The sequence below is a fragment of the Pseudoliparis swirei genome, chromosome 24 (genome assembly GCF_029220125.1).
Source record: "Pseudoliparis swirei isolate HS2019 ecotype Mariana Trench chromosome 24, NWPU_hadal_v1, whole genome shotgun sequence".
NCBI classification, from domain to species: Eukaryota; Metazoa; Chordata; class Actinopteri; order Perciformes; family Liparidae; genus Pseudoliparis; species Pseudoliparis swirei.
Window position 1 is genome coordinate 15,768,953 of NC_079411.1, and position 20,233 is coordinate 15,789,185.

At 43.2% G+C, this 20,233-nt stretch overlaps 1 protein-coding gene across 1 annotated transcript; it reads left to right on the forward strand.

The window, feature by feature from the left end:
- The first annotated feature begins 1,847 nt into the window (after nucleotides 1–1,847).
- On the forward strand, nucleotides 1,848–19,107 carry rfc1 (replication factor C (activator 1) 1). Its single transcript, XM_056409506.1, has 22 exons — nucleotides 1,848–1,940; nucleotides 7,963–8,115; nucleotides 8,205–8,280; nucleotides 8,747–8,863; nucleotides 9,329–9,723; nucleotides 10,629–10,706; nucleotides 10,798–11,151; nucleotides 11,266–11,373; nucleotides 11,500–11,679; nucleotides 11,831–11,935; nucleotides 12,265–12,691; nucleotides 12,823–12,938; nucleotides 13,083–13,197; nucleotides 13,744–13,832; nucleotides 14,083–14,220; nucleotides 14,309–14,404; nucleotides 14,493–14,746; nucleotides 14,917–15,034; nucleotides 17,688–17,833; nucleotides 17,927–18,140; nucleotides 18,234–18,422; nucleotides 18,539–19,107. The coding sequence occupies exons 1-22, from the start codon at nucleotides 1,938–1,940 to the stop codon at nucleotides 18,638–18,640; spliced, it is 3,573 nt and encodes a 1,190-aa protein (XP_056265481.1). The 5' UTR covers nucleotides 1,848–1,937; the 3' UTR covers nucleotides 18,641–19,107.
- Nucleotides 19,108–20,233: the final 1,126 nt, after the last annotated feature.

Below are 20,233 nucleotides of genomic sequence, written 5' to 3' on the forward strand. Positions count from 1 at the left end.
GTTGAAATGGAAAATTAGTTTAAAATTACTTTGGGCAACACTATATCAATGAAATCCAAGGTGGCAGCACACATGTCTCCATGTCCACTGAGATTTATTGTGTTTTTTATGTTTTACCTTAAGGTGAAGTCACCGGATCACAAAAAAAGCTGCATCGCTATTTTTATAAATTTCTCAAAGACATTTGATACAGTTAAACGAACTGCATGCAAAACTCATGACATTCCCATCAGCCACTGCTGGCCTTTGCGTTTACAGACAATTGACAATTGTTAGCATGCTAACATGCTAAACTAAGCATGTAAACATTACATCTGATTAACATTTGTATGAACTTGCTTAATTGTCATTTATAAATGGTTATAAATTGGTAAAACTGCATCAAGCAATGCCATTTTAATTGTAGTTAAATTGGTCTTTTATAAGTAAAGTGTCTCTTGCATCTAGGAATGTTTGGCAAAACACCCGAGCTCCTATGGGTTGAGGAAGTAGATTATGTGGAATCATATTGATCTTGAACTCATTACATAATTTCCTAAACGGGGTCAAAAAGTGTGCACTTGAAGAAAGCTGTACAGATAATTCTGTCAAACTCAGAACAGTTTGTTTCAACGTGACAGCCTTTTAATTTGACATGCATAAAAAGACCATAATTTTCATAACCATTACATTTCTTCAGCATTATAGGTTGACAACCTGTCTTTAACTTGTCGGGAAATTTTAAACAACTTTTTTCACAATTGCACTCCGTCTGAAGTGACCTGCCTTTGCAGAGCAGCAGAAGGGTTTAACACTCATTGCATTGTCATTATGGTGACTTTTTCTCTGCATCATCTTCCATGCCAATCTCATCTTGTATCTTGTCCCACTAATTGGACACTGCACGATAGCCGCTGTTTCTACATTGCTGAAACTACATTGAGTTGCGCTCAGACTTGGGTACCCTGGAGGATTTGCACATTTATTTAATTGTCCTCTTCCTCTGAGAGTATGTGTTTCCTTTAGCACTGCCTCTGTCTGTCTTTTTACCCCACTGTTGAAACACTGTCAGCCCCAGGGTGGAAACCTTGCATCAATACAGTGTTGAGGAGGTTTTGCAGTAAATAGAGTATATATACAGTATATTATTTTATTTAAATTACAGTTGCTTTGTTCATGGTTAGTAAAAAATGTCTACCAATGCTTTTAAGACAATTACAAGGTAGTATAAAGAACATATTTTGGGTTGCCAGGTAGTGGAAAATCCACTTCCAGCAAGGCCCTTGCTTTGTCTTTAATTGGTGCAGATAATCAAAATCCATTTATTAACAACATATTAACATTTAAAAGTACAGACTTGATAGAATGACGATAAAACCTTTCATTTATGATATGTAAGGCATGATATCCAACAATATGTTGGCGATGCGGTCGCTAAATACGTGCATTTGCTTGAATTGCTAATTAGCAGTTAGCTCCTAGCACCACAGTGCAGAAGCACAACCTATCGTACTGACCTTTAGTTATAAGTGAAAATGTGGACAGTTACATTCTAACAGGTACAATGTTTACCATGTTCACCATTTTAGTGTAGCATGGTAGCATTAGCTAACTAGAAAATAACAGTAGAGCCGAGGCTGATGGGAATACCATCTGTATTTGGACACAACGTTAGGTTAAGGGATCACCAGAGTTATAAGTACATTTGACTTTATATATATATATATATATATATATATTCTCCTGATAACCCTATTTATTTTCCCTATGCTCGTGTTGCGTAAATGTGTTTTATTATTATTTTTTAAGTAAAAACGCTCCGTTGTGACGGACATGACGCATCCGGTTGTGCGTCATCTTCAGGCGACAGAATCCAGCTTCGCGCCAAGCAGTTGGATGATTACATTTATTTTTCTGACAACAAACCTGATCCTAAACTGCGAGAAAGCCTGTAAATAATGGTAAGTTACGCATGTAAAGGTATAATGCGCTCTGTCTGCAAGCTGCCAATATAAACAACAATATACAAAACACAACGAAATATTAAATAATCCTGTTGTTGAACTTAAGTTGCTGTTGGAACCAGAGACAAGTGCTTTGATTAGCTGCAGCTAAAGATGAAAAAGTAGTTATCAAAGTTAGCGAGTGAAAGTTGATCGTCGTTGGTTCCGTGTTGTCCGGTGTGCGGTATTAACTGGTTTTTGAATTAACTGGTTTTGGTACGCGTGCATGAGGCAGATGTGCCGTAGGAGTGGCCTCGAGTTGCCTCTCAGGACCCGTCTGACTAACTAGGAAATGCACATTTCCATCGCTTAGCCTCTCTGTCACGTTCTTTTTATGTAACGCTAATGTTTTAAAGACTAAACACGGATGACTTTGCTGTAAAATGTGATACCTGTTCGGGAGGCTGTAGTTGAGACGCCGAGGACACGGAGCGAGGACAAAGTAGGTGACTGCTGGTGCCTGTTCAATATACGACTAACTTCAATAAATACTTGACACATTGCTCTTGTTGTCAGTCTGATATTTATGTTATACGTCGTTATCTAAGGCAGATTTCTAAGGCAGATTTCTTCATGACTGTAATAGAAAAAGCGAGAGGTAAAACTAAAATGGTCTGGGATCAGTTACACAAGCTAATGGGACATCCCAACAAAGTAAGGAAGCTGCAAGAACTTAACATTAATGGTAAACTGTCAAATAATCCAGTTGAAATAGCAAAAGCTTTCAATCACTATTTCATTGATTCTGTTGCCACCATTGCTAAATGTTTCTCCCCTGAGATTAGACCTGTCTGTACAGTAAATACATTGGAGCCAACTTTCATCATAAGAAGTGTCACTCACTCAGACGTCACAAGAATAATCAGTTTTCTTAAACCATCCAAAACTAAAGATACATTTGGTATGGATGCCGTTATGCTCAAAACTCTTACCAAAACACTAATAAATCCCATCAGCAATATCATCAACCTCTCAATCTCTCAGAACATGTTTCCCAGTGTTTGGAAGTCGGCTGCTGTTATTCCAGTATTTAAAGAAGGAGATCGCCTTTCTCCTCTAATTACAGACCAATCAGTATCCTGCCTACAATATCAAAAGTTGCAGAGAAGTTGGTAGCTGAGCAAATGATCTGCCATTTGAAAACAGTCCCTTTGCCCTTCATCCAATGCAATTCGCTTTAGAGCCAATTATTCCACTGAGACGGCCACCTGTTTCTTTACCGAAAAAATAAAATTTCTACTGGACAAAGGGGGTGTTGTTGGAGCTGTGTATCTTGATCTCAAGAAGGCATTTGACACTGTAAATCATAGTATTCTTTTGTCCAAATTGCACAGTTACAACTTCTCCTCAGGTACACTTAAATGGATGGAATCATATTTGCTTAATAGGTCACAGTCTGTCCAAATTCAAAAACATCAATCCGCTGCCCTCCGCTTGTCTACAGGTGTCCCACAAGGATCTGTCCTGGGCCCATTATTATTTTCCTTATATATTAATGATCTGCCATCAGTTTGTCCTCATTCCAATATTCAAATGTATGCCGATGACACCGTCATTTATCTGCATGGCAGCAATTTGGGAGATGTAGCAAAGAACTCACTACATCCATGGCTAATGTGACTACTTGGTTAACGCAATGTTGTTTACAACTCAATATATCCAAAACTGTGTGTATGTTTTTTACCAAAAGAAACTCTGATAGTGTAGAACCGGATGTTTTTGTATCTGGGAGAGGCTAAAGGTTGTATCTGAATACAAGTACCTGGGAGTACTTTTGATTCAAATCTGTCTTTCAAATCACAGGTGAAAAAGTTTGTAATCGGGTAAAATTCAATCTATCCAATTTCCGATTCTCGCAACTACATGTCAACAGAGGCAGCTAAAACATTCATGCATTCAATGGTTATTTCCCATATCACCTACTGTTTAACAACCTGGTCACATGCTAGTGCCACTACGCTCAAACCATTACAGTCATTATACAAGCGTACACTCAAAACTCTTGATAAAAAAAGTTCTGTCTCATCACTGTCCTATTCTAAAAAATACAACTTGCTTAGTTGGGATAACTTGATTAAATATGTGCACGTCTGTCTGATGTACAAAATCATACATGGATTGACCTCTCCTCCTCTCAAACAATTTGTCACCACACGAACTGGATATCGGCTCACAAGAGGTGCAGCAAGAGGGGATTGTATCGTCCCTCTCAGGAAAAGTGCTTTTAGTCATGCTGCTTTCTCAGTACAAGCAGCAGTTCACTGGAACTACATTCCAGGATCTATCAGAGAGCTACAATCATTCAACTCTTTTAAAGCAGAAACAAAGAAATGGTACATTACTACCCAGCTCTGTCAGCACTAGACTGTAACTACCTCCTCCATCTGCCCAGGTTGGACTTTCATTTTGTCTGTCTGTCAGTTGTTGTCTGTCTGTTGTCCGGTCTCTGTATGTCTTGACTTGCTGGTCGGTCGTTTACTCCACCTGTTTGCAGTTGTATGTCACATTTAGTCTGTAAGCTTTTATGTTGTATCTCTGACATTATGTTTTTATTCTGTCCATTTTAACATTGTTCTCCCCTATTTTATTTGCTTTATCTGTAGATTGTATTTGCAATCTTATGTTTTTAGGTTTGTTCTTAACATCAGCAACATTGGGACTACAGATGAAAAATAGCCTCTTGGCTAACTCTGGCACATTTACTGCAATGTTTTTATCAATGTGCACTGTCCCTTATTAAATAAACCATTTAAATAAATCTGACGTCAAGTCGATGTGAGACCAGTTTACTCTTAATACAGTGTGTAATGAAGCATGTAGCCCGTTGTTTACACCCAGCTCGCCCACCGCTGTCAGCTGGGAAACTGTGATCGACTCAGATTAAGTTGTGATACCACAACAAGACTTTGTGCTGTCTTCACATCTCTTATGTTTTATATTCGAGACTACGGATCAACATATATCCTCGTAACTATACTCTACCCTGTGCAGCACTCACTGTCCAGATTAAACATGACTGTTACCTGTTGTTTTGTTACGATAAGGACACACATAACTACACACAGGAGTGAGCGTGTCTTTTGACACATGACGGGGGAGCAGCTTGCTCCAGCCTTCATTTAGGATTTCGACGGCATTAACGAAACGTTTTCCACCTTCATGACTAACATATCACTTGTTCACTGGTGATAAAAAAATATCTAAACCGACAATACAAAAATAATATAAACACGGATTTCTCAAAGAATCGAACAGCCGACTTGTGCACCTGCTGTTCTGTTCGTTGCTTGTGAACTACCATTGAGCTATAGGTATTTCACCCGATAACCCGATTTACATTACAATGTACTTTACAATAACAAAAACTGACTTTGAGCAAATTAAGTAAGTAATATAGTAACTTTGGAAGACATTAATATTTATATAATATATTCTAACACCGACTGCCTTTTCTTCTAACATCATAGACCCACCTAACTCAAATACGTGATTGCATAGGCAACAGCCGCTTTGTGCATTAAAGTTGATGCGACAATAGGAAACGCAGTTACTGATTATCACTATGAGTGATTTATCTATTCATCTAAAACTTAAACTGACTGTAATCAACCCATATTCCTCTATAGCTCAATAGTAGTTGGGATGCAAGTTAGGAGGCCCTGTGGTCGCAGATGATCGCAGGTTCGATTCTTGGCGTTAATCTTAATCCATTTTTAAATTTTTTGTATCGCCAGTGAACAAGTGATATGTTCGTCATGAAGGTGGAAAACGTTTCGTTAATGCCGTCGAAATCCTAAATGAAGGCTGGAGCAAGCTGCTCCCCCGTCATGTGTCAAAAGACACGCTCACTCCTGTGTGTAGTTATGTGTGTCCTTATCGTAACAAAACAACAGGTAACAGTCATGTTTAATCTGGACAGTGAGTGCTGCACAGGGTAGAGTATAGTTACGAGGATATATGTTGATCCGTAGTCTCGAATATAAAACATAAGAGATGTGAAGACAGCACAAAGTCTTGTTGTGGTATCACAACTTAATCTGAGTCGATCACAGTTTCCCAGCTGACAGCGGTGGGCGAGCTGGGTGTAAACAACGGGCTACATGCTTCATTACACACTGTATTAAAGGGTACCTGTAGTGCAAAACAACAACGTGCTACATCCATTCGGCGCATCAAATAAATCATATTTACCCCGCCGCTATTGTCAACAAGTCACGCATAGCCCGAGGATTTACATTTCTTTGTCAACATTCCGAGTCCATGAACGCTTCAGGGCGCAGCCATTTTGCTAGTTATTTACTCATGTCAAAGCTAACTATGACGTTGAGTCGTTGAAAGGAATTCAGCCAATCCGGAGCCACTTCTACACGCGTTGCTTCTTGGGATAGATCGGTAGCCTCAAGAATTACACAATCTATATCAGGGGTGCTCAATACGTCGATCGCGGCGACCTGCCAGTCGATCGCGGCGTAGTATTGGTAGATCGCATGACATAAAAAAAATTTGGCCCGCCCCCCTGTCACTTTCTCTATAGCGCCACATTACAGCAGCAGCATGTCATTTCTGTCTCTACGTGTTGCGTTGACAGTCCTCTGCCCGCCGTCTCGTGCGCGGAGCTCCGACACCGGTTTGCGCGCATCGGGACGGACGGAGCAAAGAAAAAGTCACTAGCACCCCCGAACATGTCGGCCGAACATTGCATCAATGAAAGACATCTCCAGCGCTGGCTTATGCGCGATGTAGCTATCAAGCTCACGCTTTTGTGTGAAGCAGATGAGGTCTAATGTCACTATATCATCGGACATAAGTTTGTGTTCTTTACAACAAATGCACTCTATGTCTGTTTTCTGTGGCACACATTTCCCACAACTGCACCAAACGTCCGCCGACTTGCGTGCACGGTCCGCACGGTGAAGCATCTGGACCGGCGGTCCTTCGGCATCAACTTCATCAGAATCATCGCTATCGCTGTCACAGTTAACTAAATGGGGATAGTCTGCTTTTAAAGGTTCAAACAAGTATCCAGTTGCTGAATCAGACAATCTTTCATCGTCCATATTATCAATCTCTCAGCATTTGTTTGCGAGCGCTCGACGTTGTTTATATTGGTATCTGAACACATCCGCTGTGGCTGGCTGTCGATCTCTCAACGATCTGACGTCACACCACCCGCGACATATTCAAGCTCCAGTGCAATGTCGCATGTCGGAGTTGAGGACTTTGAACAGCCTAAACTACGTATTGCTATTGAATACTGGACCGTCAGTGCATGAATAACCTTTAGAAACACATTATCTTTTGATCTGGCTACATATTCGCTTTCACTACAGGTACCCTTTAAGAGTAAACTGGTCTCACATCGACTTGACGTCAGATAACGACGTATAACATAAATATCAGACTGACAACAAGAGCATTTTGTCAAGTATTTATTGAAGTTAGTCGTATATTGAACAGGCACCAGCAGAGTCACCTACTTTGTCCTCGCTCCGTGTCCTCGGCGTCTCAACTACAGCCTCCCGAACAGGTATCACATTTTACAGCAAAGTCATCCGTGTTTAGTCTTTAAAACATTAGCGTTACATAAAAAGAACGTGACAGAGAGACTAAGCGATGGAAATGTGCATTTCCTAGTTAGTCGAGACGGGTCCTGAGAGGCAACTCGAGGCCACTCCTACGGCACATCTGCCTCATGCACGCGTACCAAAACCAGTTAATTCAAAAACCAGTTAATACCGCACACCGGTCACAGTTGTTGTCACACCGATGTTGTTCGTTTAAACGACGCATCTTTTCCTTAGAAATAAGCAAATCGAGAAAGGGAAATCTTCAAACTGTAAAGCATCCATTTGCATGCAGTGTGTGCAACGTTGTAGTTAAGTGCCGTCAGATGGATAGCGGTGCAGCGCTGTAGTCTGTGTTCAGATCATTTCGTTATCCGGTTTATTAAAACATCGTAACGTTGCATGTCGACACGCAGGACATCAGGCGCTTCTTTCCACCGACGTCAGACAAGTGCGCGGTGCAGAAACCAGCAGCTCCAAACGGAAACGTCAAGACAGATAAGAAGAAGAAGAAGAATCCGCTCTCTTCGGACGAGGAAGTGAAAAAGAAAAAAAAGGAGACTGCCAAGGCAAGGAAATGATGTTGCTCCCCCCCCCCCACCCATTCATTCATCTGTTTCATTCTCCATCATGTTTCATTGTGGTTCATATGCTTCAGGTGAAAAGCTCCAAACCAGAGGAGAAACGGAAGGACAGTGAGAAAAAACGGAAGAAGTATGCAGTCATAGAATCTGGTATGTAAGGTTATGTGCTGCACCATGATGCAGCTTGTGCCTCTCCTCTGTTGTTATGCATCGAGGTTCAGAGCAAGGCGTCTAGGTGGACGATGCGAGTGAATTTCCATTTCGTTTTATTTTATATTTGTAAATTTTTTGAGTTCCTGAACAATTCTGGAGATGCGGGCGGCGACTCAAAGATATTTAGAATGATTTACAATGTAAAATAACAAATACAAAAATAACTTTGTTAAAAGTATTTTCTATGGGCAGTGGACTGAATAGTTTGAATCCAGATGGTTAGACGAGTTTGAGGTTTCTTAAAATATTCTTGACATAATTACTGTCTAACACAATGTCAAAGAATTATTTTTCAGAAACACAGATGTTTTTCAGATTGAGGACTTTTTGATCAGCTGTGGTCGACGTTTTGACGTTTTGGAACGTTGCTCTTCAACCTCCCCTCGTCTTTCTGTCTGTGCAGACTCTGAGGATGAGGAGCCAGCGAAGAAGTCAAACAAGTCCCCCAAAGAGAAACGGACCACGGGCAAAATGGAGCCGCTGCCCAAAAAAGATCCTGTGCAGTACGTCTCTGAAACAGGTAATGGATCAATGTTTCCTTTTCTTTTTAGCATACTCTCATTCTTGGGCCATGACTCGTGACCAGTTGTCACATTGACCTTGATGACGATGATGGGAAAGAGATGATCTCATACATAAGTATAGCCATAGTCTTTGAAATTAGAGAGAAACATATTAGATAACGGCGCGACCCCCGGTCTGTGATACCAGCAAGTTCCTCTTTGAAAAAGTCCTGGGAAATTATCTCTAGAAAAGAGTGAGAACCCTGAATAAGCAGATATAAAAACTACATTTTGACCTCTTGAATTTAATAAACTTCAGCGATTAATATGAGAAGAACTAGGTTTGGAAGTGCAACAGGCAAAATGAAACCCTTCATGTCATCATTCTAAACGCATTGGTAGGAAGATGGGTCCAGCTTGAATATGAGGAATTTATAGAAAATGTTTTTAAATTGGCTTTTTTCTCTTTTTCTTTTTTCTAGACTCTGATAGTGATAACTTTCAGACTTTGAAGAAGGTCTCCAAACCCAAGCAGAACGGCTCGGCCAAACAGGCGGCAAAACCAGGTGCAGGCAGCGCTCGACAAGGGGTCAAAGAGGGGCTGAGGTCCCCGCCGAAGCCCTCCACCGCCCCGGGGAAAGCCGCGCTGAAGTCTCCCGTCACCCCAAAGTCAACTTCGCCTCCAACACACAAACAAACCCCCACCTCGGTACTCGACTACTTTGGCAGTGCGGCCGTTCAGCGCTCGGATAAGAAGCTGGTGGCCAGCATCAAACGAAAGGCCGTGAGTGCTTCTTCTCAGCCATCTCCGGAAGTAGATGACTTGAGTGATGAGCAAATCGCCAAACAGCTGCAGATGGATGAGGACATGATGGAGGTAGGCGGTTCCTTATCAGTTCACCTTTTTAGATGGATAACACAAACCGAATATGCCATGCTCGGCAATGATAAATTCAAATGGCTTTGATTTTTTTAACCTGAGTAATCTGCAGATTTCTCGATAACAAAAATAGTCGTCGTTAGTAATTTCAAGACGATTGTCTGTTTTGTACGGCATAGATAGTCCTCACTTTAGATGAGGTCACACAAAATACTTAACTATCGAACTAACTACCTGAATTAATCATGAATTGCAGTATTAAAACATATTTATAAAGCACATGTTAACATAGTCCCTAACCATTACAGCATATCTAAATCATGTGTATAAATAAATGCATGAATTATTAATAATTTATTAAAACTTTGTAAATTATCTTATTAATCATCTATATGTCCTTAATAATTTGTTTGTAATATATGTTACTTCATTTAAAAATGGGGAATACATCATTTATAAAGTATGAAAACCCAATCATGAAACGCATAATAGTCAAGCTTATTAATAAAGAATAAAACATGTATAACTGTTTATGAATTGCATACTAATGTGTTAATGTTGGAACAATGCTTTATAAATTATTTAAGTGTTTACTCGTACTTAACTAATGCTAACTAGCGTGTAGTTATTATAAAGTGTTGCCTAAATGTCTTTGTCTGTAGGCGTAGGAGGGCTGGTGCTCTCATAGAAAACCTGCAAAAGACTTTAAACGTTTGCCTCTCATGCCTGGAAATGTGAATAGTTTTTGAATTATTTTTTTATATCATTTTAATAATGTTCTAATTTTTTGCTTAAATACTTGACTGTAAAAAGTTTCAGGAGTAACGGAGGACACAATTTGCATCTCAGTTAAAACCTTTTATTCAAAGTCTGCTTTTTTCTTCTCGACCCAACCCCATCAGCTGGAAAAGCAGGTCCACGAGGACGAGGAGTTTGCCAGAACTCTGGCCATGCTGGATGAGGAGCCTCAAGCAAAGAAGGTCATATAATAATACAACAGCACAAAGGAAAGGTCCGCTTTTTAATCCTGGTGGTTGGTGAAAATAAGTTTGTGTGTGTGTTCTTATCCAGGCTCGTAAAGGCTCTGATGAAAGGCCAGCCGCTGCGTTTCCCAAAATGAGCAGGACCGACTCCGCAGCCGGCACGTCACAGACCAAAAGAAAGGGCAGCACGTCAGAGGATGTGATTGACCCGACCCCTAAGAAGGACACCGCCACGGTCAAAGCCAGCTCCAAACTGGCCATGATGAAGAAGAAAAAAGAGGAGCGAGATGACGGGTCAAAGGGCAAAAGGCCCGTTTCACCCACAAAAATGATAATCTCTCCCAAAAAGGAGGCCCTCGCTTCGTCAAGCTCAGACAAGAAGGTCACTCCCAAAGCGGGAAGTGCAGCCGCCACGGTTAAAACGTCTCCCGAGAAACCAGAGGTGAGCAAACACGAAGCACAACAACGTGACGTTAATATGCAAAGAATTTAAAAGATCCCAGAGTTCACAACTTGAAAACACATTAACATGTCCTTTCTGTCTCAATCCGAGTAGAGCACGAGTCCTGAGGACTCAGAGAAGAAGAAGGTCAACTCTGCAGCTTACAGGAACTTCCTCAACAGAGATGGACCACGAGCTCTCGGCTCCAAGGACATCCCACAGGTAACGCACACACACACACACACACACACTCACACAGATCGGCCTTCAGACGGATCACCTTTTGACCTTCCCTCATCTCGTTCCTAATCCGTGTCTGTGTACTGTGTGTGTGTGTGTGTTTTCCAGGGTGGGGAGAACTGTTTGGAGGGCTGCATGTTCGTGCTGACGGGGGTCATGGAGTCTATTGAGCGCGATGCCGCCAAATCCCTCATCGAGCGCTACGGAGGCAAGGTGACGGGCAACGTAAGCAAGAAGACCACCTACCTGGTGCAGGGCAGAGACAGCGGAGTCTCCAAGCTCGAGAAGGTGACCCACCTGATCCGGACTCACTGAGGATGACTTTCTAATCGTATGAAGACTAATTAATCCCTGATGTGTCGGCTGCATTATAGATGCAATGGGAGCGGATAAGGGCTCAAATAATATGGTGTGTTTGTACGGTTGGCTTTCTACTCAGGCGGAGAGTTTGGGCACCAAGATCCTAGACGAGGATGGTCTGTTGGAGCTGATCAGGACCAAACCAGGAAAGAAGTCCAAGTACGAAATCACGGCAGAGGCTGAGGTCAGCTCTTTTCTACTACCTCGTCATTTGCAAGTGCCTTCATCACGTCAAGTGTTGATTGTAAAATAATAATGATATTTCATGCTTTGTCAAAAAAAACAGGAATCGCAAACATATCTCTTTTCTTTTGCGGTCAAAGTGATTTTCCAAATGTCTTTATATTCTTATTCTTATTATATTTATACGTTTTCATTAAAAAAGAGATTCTTAAAAAATGCTGCTTTGGTTATTTTAGAGAGCATCTCTGTTTGTTTATATCATGCACATCAGGATACATTTTAATTTGATGTGTTGTTACTAATCTGGGAAGTTTTTTATTATTATTATAGAGCAAAGCCTCAAAGACCAGGACCCCGCCGAGCAGGACATCAAAGAGCACCCCAAAAGCCCAGAAGATCTCTCCCTCTAAGGGGAATTCTTGGTCCCCTCACACCCCGAGCCCGTCAAAGACCGGCCTGGCACAAGGCCACGGGGCCAGGACCAGGAGTGGAGGCACTCCACCTGGGAGAGGCTCTGGACCCACAGCCCGCCGGGAACTCGGCCTCTCCTCCTCCTCCTCGTCATCCTCAGCCCCACGAAAGTCTTCCCCGTCGGCGGCGGGGGACGATGTCAGTCTGCTGTGGGTGGACAAGTACCGCCCGCGCTCTCTGAAGGCTGTGATTGGCCAACAGGGAGACCAGAGCTGTGCCAATAAGCTGCTCCGCTGGCTGCAGAACTGGAGCAAACACCACAGCGGGCGCTCATCCAAGCCAGCAGGTAGGAGGCGGTTCCTCTCACTTCCTCTCAAGGTGTGCGCGAGCAGAATTCAGAGTATCACTAACAATAAAAATAAACTAGATTTATTCATTATAGTTCTGAAAACTGTCTCCGTGTCTGTTGCGGTGCAGCTGCGAGGTTCGGGAAGTTTGGAGGAGGGAGAGACGATGGATCGACATTCAAAGCTGCTCTGCTCTCTGGACCTCCGGGCGTGGGGAAGACCACCACAGCAGCTCTCGCCTGTGAGGTCAGTCTGAAAACACACGGCCAGGTTTCTGGGTGCTTTCCTTTGTATTCACCAGTGACTTTAAATGACTTTCAGGTTTAGCTTTGACCTCGACCTCTTTTGTATTTAGTCTTGACTAAACCGTGTGTGTGTGTGTGTGTGTAGGAGTTGGGCTTGAGCTACGTGGAGATGAACGCGAGCTGCACTCGCAGCAAAAGCTGTCTGAAGGAAGTGGTCGCTCAGTCGCTCACCAACACCAGCATCGAGAGCTTCTACAAAGGTGAGCCCTCTTCTCTTTGGTGTTCGCGCTGCGTGTCCGTTCCACATTTGAACCTTTAGTGTCGTGTTGGTGTCATAATGTTTTAATTGTGAAACAGCGATAGGAACTGAAGTCTGAGTTTGATTTGGTTGCAAACTAAATTGACCATCTTATGATGCAATGAGCTGGAATTTCGCCCCAAGTTTATTACGGTAGTGAGGAAAAAGCTGCGGCCCCAATGATGATTATGTTCCTTAGTTTTCTGGCATGTACACATTATTGATTATGAGCATCTAGCCAGCAAGCAAGCTAGTCACTAACTGGAGGTCCTGAGACCGGCACGAGTCACCTCAGTTGTAAGTAGACCAATCCAGGTGATATCTATATTCTAATAATCAATAATGTGAATGTGCCAGCAAACTAGGAAACATACTCGCCACAGACGAGAGCCGGCGCAGCAGCAGGGGGCGTTGACAAAGAACTGGTCAAGTTGGATATTTCCCCGCTGCCTTCACCATGTACACTCTGCGTGAGTGGGTGGTGTGACTGTCGCTGTGTGTTTCGTAGGCACCTCTCAGAAAGTGAGCAGTCAACACGTCCTGATCATGGATGAGGTTGATGGCATGGCCGGCAACGAGGACCGCGGAGGAATACAGGTACAAAAAAAACTACCAAAAACATTCTGTCTGACCAAATTCTGAAGAGGTTGATCTTGACTTTTGGATGGTAAAACGGATGTTTAATAATAAAAACATGTGTGTTTTTATTGATCTAATGTTCATGTGTTCAATTCGTGATGACATTAGTGCATGGCTGCATATTTCACTGATGATAACTGTGCTGTGTAACAATTGGTGGACGGGTGCTTCATGTTCAGACTGACCTCTGACACTTTGACTCTTGCAGGAGATGATCGGCCTGATCAAATATTCAAAGATACCCATCATCTTCATGTGCAACGATCGTAACCACCAGAAGATCAGGTCGCTAGCAAACTACTGCTTCGATCTGCGCTTCCAGAGGCCGCGAGTGGAACAGATCAAGGTACACACACACACACACACACACATACATACATACTGTACACATACATGCATGAGATGTAAATATTTATTTTCTCCGCTCCATTCAGGGAGCTATGATGTCCCTCGCCTTCAAAGAGGGAATAAAGATCCCGCCCCCAGCTCTTAACGAAATGATCCTCGCCTCCAATCACGACGTCCGACAGGTAAAGAAGGCAACGTCTCGTAGATTCCCACTGAGGATATGTCTTCACTCGCGACCCTCTCACTGTGCCGACTGCTTGTTTTCGCCAGGTGATCCACAACCTGAGCATGTGGTCGGCCAAAGACAAGGTGATGACGTACGACCAGTGCAAGTCCGACGCAGCCAGCGCCCGCAAAGACATGAAACTGGGGCCGTTTGACGTTTGCCGGAAGGTGTTCTGCTTCGGGGAGGAGAGCGCCCACATGAGCCTCATCGACAAGTCGGACCTCTTCTTCCACGACTACTCGCTGGCGCCGCTCTTTGTCCAAGAGAACTACCTGCATGTTCGGCCGAAGGCTGCCGGGTGAGAGAGGCCAGCCGCTTCCCGTCTCGCTATGCGGAGCTAATGCGCCATTAAATGCACGGACGCCGGGCGCGGCATCAATCCTCTCAGCTCTCGACAAGAAAGCGGAACAAATATTTGCCTGCAATGTCGAACTATTCGCATAATATTTTGTGTCCCTCCTCTCACAGTGGGGACCTGAAGGCCCACCTGATGCTGCTCAGCAAGACGGCTGACGCCATCTCTGACGGAGACCTGGTGGACCGACAGATCCGCTCTCGGCAGAACTGGTCGTTGCTGCCCACCCAGGTAACACACACATACACACACACACACACACTTCCCACTGACTTGATGATACGGCCCCTTTATGGAAAACGGGGAAATGTTTTTTGGACAAATGGTTGGGCGTAACTGACTCTGTGTGAAGGCCACAGGTGTAGCCTGGATGGGATCAACGCTGTCCCGTCCCACATACTAAGAATGAATACAACAGGCATGAGAATCCCTCACCTTTCGGCGAAATTCGCCGTTTTGAAACCAAAATAGGTGATTTACGTGAATCGTGTAGATCCGAAGAGTTTTTGTTTTGGGGTAGGGGGGGGGTCAATTGGCCGGCCGGCGTTTATGAGATTGGAGTGGGACACGGAGAAAATGTGAAGTGTTGCTCTTCGCAATAAAACATCTTTGATGGGACGTGTCGCGTCTCGGCCAATCAGCGTCAAGATGTCTTCAGCGTTTGGTGGTTTAGGTTAGCTTGAATGTTAGACGCTACTTCTGCTGCTGTCGCGCTGCACGGTGGAGCGATGCTGACAAAGTACCCGTACGTTAAGAGCGATGTGATTTAGCATATTTTTAGTCTCAATACTTCATTAAAAGAGAGATCAGAGCGCACGCGCTGCTCCGTGTCAAGCTGTTTGCACGCGCAGCGCAGCGCTAACAGAGAGTGGCGTTAAGTGGCGGAATTTTCGGCTTTAAAAATAAAAATAAAAAAAGATGCCAGAAGTGAAATATTTAAGTTCAGTCTGTAAAGTTCTGTAACTCTACAGCTGCTCTTCCTGATGAACTCTGTATCCTCTGGTCAGAGATTAACGGCCTCATAGTGATAATCATTGATCAATGCTATGATGGCTCCATGTAGTTTCATTCATATCTTGCTGTATTAATACTAATATTACTGCTATTTGTTAAGTGTTGAAAAAGTTGGTAAAAAGTGAACCATACAGATATTTTATTTATTACTATTATAGATAAATATACCAGTATCGTATTTATGGTACCGTATTTTTTGCACTATAGGTCGCACTAGATTATAAGGCGCACTGTCAATGAATGGTCTATTTTCGATCTTTTTTCATATATAAAGCGCACCGGACTATAAGGCGCATTCAGTGGAAAAAAAACAGTCAGATAACTCAGTCGATCAAACTTTATTAAACGCGTTCACAATAATCCTCAACATTATTCAAACGTTAATGAGCGTATTCACAATAACTACCAACCTTATTCGGTTGTATTTTGGGATCCTTATACACACACTGTAATATTATGGCGAAGCACAGTATTGTAACGGACTGAGGGAAATGTTATGTCCGGATGTAAGTGAACGTCTCACGAGCTGGTAGCTGTGAGGCGGGTCTGTGATTGGACAGCGAGTGATGTTGTGTGTGTGTTGTTGTGTTCCGCGGGTTCGGAGCGGAGCTATGACCCGGAGCAGACGTGAAGCTGGTTTTGAGGTTTCACGGCGGTTTGTTGTCGTTTTGGCGTAGGCTACGGCCAACAGTAGCTTGTTCTATGTTCCTTGAATAAACACCCTATAAGCCATCTACGTCTCGTAGCGTTCCTGACCCAGGGTCGCTACAGTATGTATTACTCCGCGACGTTCCTGGCTACGGTAGCCGTAATGCTGCAAGCGGTGCGGCTTTGTAGTTTACCAAAGTCGTACTAAAACATTTTGACTTAGCGCCGTGAGCGCCTTGTACCACACAAAATCGCTTAGAGGTCAGTAAACAAAACCAGAATTAATCCATATATACGGCGCTTCGGATTATAAGGCGCACTGTCGTTTTTTGAGAAAATTAAAGGCTTTTAAGTGCGCCCTATAGTGCAAAAAATACGGTATACTGTTTTTATGGTATTGTATCATGATATTTATGGCAGGTATGGTATAGAAGATCGTGACAACCAGGTAGAGGCAGAACAGACTCGAGGAACAGACTCGAGGAACAGACTCATGGCTCAGCAGAGCACAAGACTTGAAGACTTGTTCACGCCAACAACAACAAAAAGGAAGTTGGTTCATGAATGACCATATTATACACAATATTACTATTATTATAGTATTATAGGGCCCGATCACTGACTTGGTGTCAGAATGGAGGACCTATAGATTATCATACAACGTCCAACATCGATGTTCGTGGAAGTCACCACCAGCACCCCCCCCCCGCGCCTATCTGCCTCACCTTTTTCACCCCTGACCCGTTTTCATGCCTGATACAATCTGAACCAATCCTAATCTCTAATCTGGTACCTGATGAAGACCTGTGTCGGTCATCTAACGTATATTTTACCATGTACAACAAAAGACATTTTCATTTGAGCTTTTGATAAATCTGTTTGAAGGAGACTAACATTACATAATATATTGAGACTATTCCATCAATGCAATGAATCACATACACTTCTACCTCTACTTCTCCATGTTCTGTAATCTGAAATCCTTTTTCATTTGAGCAAGTACTGTAAAAAAAAAAACTACCTTGGAAAACGCCATATTCTACATTTCTTTAATATCATGTATACTATGACCTTTTTATGACCTACTCTGTTTTTATGTGAAAGAATGTACTTTGACTTTCAGGCATTGTTATGGTGTTTTTTTTTACATAATATGATATAAACATGATGACATTTAAACGTAATTAAACACACCGTTGTGTGTGTGTGTGTGTGTGTGTAGGCCGTCTATGCCAGTGTGTTACCAGGCGAGCTGATGAAAGGCTACATGAGTCAGTTCCCCACCTTCCCCAGCTGGCTCGGCAAGTTCTCCTCCACCAACAAACATTCCCGCATCATCCAGGAGCTCGCCTCACACATGGGCTTGAAGTGAGTCGGCCTCCATCGCTCGTCTTTGTGACTATTCACACGCACAACCGCATTGGAGTCCATCTGAGCGTCTCGTGTGTCCGGCCCGTTCAGGACGATGTGCAGCAGGCAGGCGGTGAACCTGGACTACCTGTTCTACCTGCGGCAGGCGCTGCTGAGCCCCCTTCAGAGGCACGGAGCGGAGGGCGCCGCTGATGCTGTGCAGCTGCTGGACAACTACCAGCTGATCAGGGAAGACGTGGACAGCATGATGGAGGTCAGCGTCTGGGGCGGACAGGCAGACCCCTACTCCAAACTGGACCCTAAGGTCAGCGGGGGTCATATTTTGGTGTTGGGCTCGTTGATTTATGTTCTCTACTTCACATCTTGAAACATACTGATGCGCTCGTCTTCCTCGCAGGTGAAGGCAGCATTCACACGGGCCTACAACCGAAAAGTCCACCTGATGCCGTACTCTCTGCAAGTGGTGAAGAAGGGCCGCCGGGGGGGTGGCGGTGGAGGGGGGGAGTCAGAGTTGGGAGGAGAGGACGTGGACAACGAGGCGTGGGAATCCGAGGAGGAGGGCCTCAAAGCCGACGCCATGATCAAAGTAAGGGCCCTGACAGCGGGGTCACGATGTTGGAGCTCATGCGCCCTGCTTGCCAACGGCGGACGTTTCTATCTCTCCCTGTTGACCTGTGACCTGTGTCTTGTTCCTCTCTGCAGCAGAAGAAGGTCAAAGCAACCAAGGAGTCAAAGAAGGAAAAGAAGGAAGATTCTGGGAAAGGGAAAGGAAAGGGGAAAGGACAAGGCAAAGGGAAGAAATGACCAGAGAAGGAAAACCCTCCTGGTCCGCCTCCTTCTGCCCTCACAGACTGTAATATTATTTCTCTGCACTTGCAGCAATCTTTAAACGAGTTTGGAAAGAAGGGAGTATTGTTACTGCAGGCAACTCCTGCAAACCCCTAACGCCAACTCCACGAGCTAGTCAGGAAGGATCCACTTTTTTAACTTCCTGTCGTGTTTCCCATCAGAGTGGACAAATGATGTATATCATCTACTTGTTCCATCCATCATCATGTCCATATATATCTCCATAGCAACTTGTCTCATTAGGAGTTAAGTGCATTTCTATCCGTCATCAATGTGGGTGTCAAGGCTGTAAATAATGTGACTCTTTGTTACGACGTGAATACAGAAATGTTTTAACTCTACAGTTACACACTGATGCTCTTTGTAAATTGCAATTTTTGTTTAAAAAAACATTTCATGATTAAAAGGAGAAATATGTCACGCATGAGCGTCAGTGATTGGATTCTTTGTTCAACAACCACTTTTAGAAAATGTTTTCTGGGAGGTTTTCTTTATTTTAAAGATCTAATATCAAACTGATTCTCTAATGTTGTTTGACATACAGTACTAGGAGATTTGTAAACTATGAATTTTGAGATTAAAAGTTCAGTCAGAAGCTTTCATATTCATCACATAACCCTCATCAGCAGATTGAGCTGCCCAGTTGCCATGTACATCTTTGTTAAATTACATATGAGGCCCTCATAACATCTTTAATACGATGGCGGGTGTCAGGAGAAGTGAATGAGCCAAAAAGCAGTTTTGGATGAAGCTTAATTTTATTTTTCTTTACACACATCCACCACGCAAAGGCTCGGCCAGTCTACTGGTCTCACCCGTTTCCCCGTCCACAACCAAATTGAGCTTGTGTTGTACCACTGGTGACTAAATAGACCACACCTACCATCTAGAGGTCGGTTTATATATAACAAAATATGTACAATAGATATGTGCAAGATTTAACAAAAATATCCATACTAATTTACCCCTATTTATACGTCCTATAAATAAAGTAAGTTATAAATCCATAGTTTCACTTGAATCAACACAGCATCACATATCTTCACTTCCTCCAGTTGGTATTTCCCGGAACCGGACTATTCAATTCAATTCAGGTTATTTGTATAGCCCAATTTCACAAATTACAAATTTGTCTCGGAGTGCTTTACAATCTGTACACATAGACATCCCTGCCCCAAAACCTCACATCGGACCAGGAAAAACTCCCAAATAACCCTCCAGGGGGAAAAAAAGGGAAGAAACCTTCAAGAGAGCAACAGAGGAGGATCCCTCTCCAGGATGGACAGAACAATAGATGTAATGTGTACAGAAGGACAGATTTAGAGTTAAAATACATTCAATGAATGTGACAGTGTATGAATAGTTCATAGTAGGCGTATTCCACGATGGAGACCTCCACGATCCATCAGGCAGATGGGACTCCGGGGAGAAAGCAGAGTTAGTAATGTGTGATGGAGAGATGAAAATTCATCTCTAAGGAGAGAAAAAAGAGGAGATAGGTACTCAGTGCATCCTAAAACGTCCCCCAGCAGCTATAAGCCTATAGCA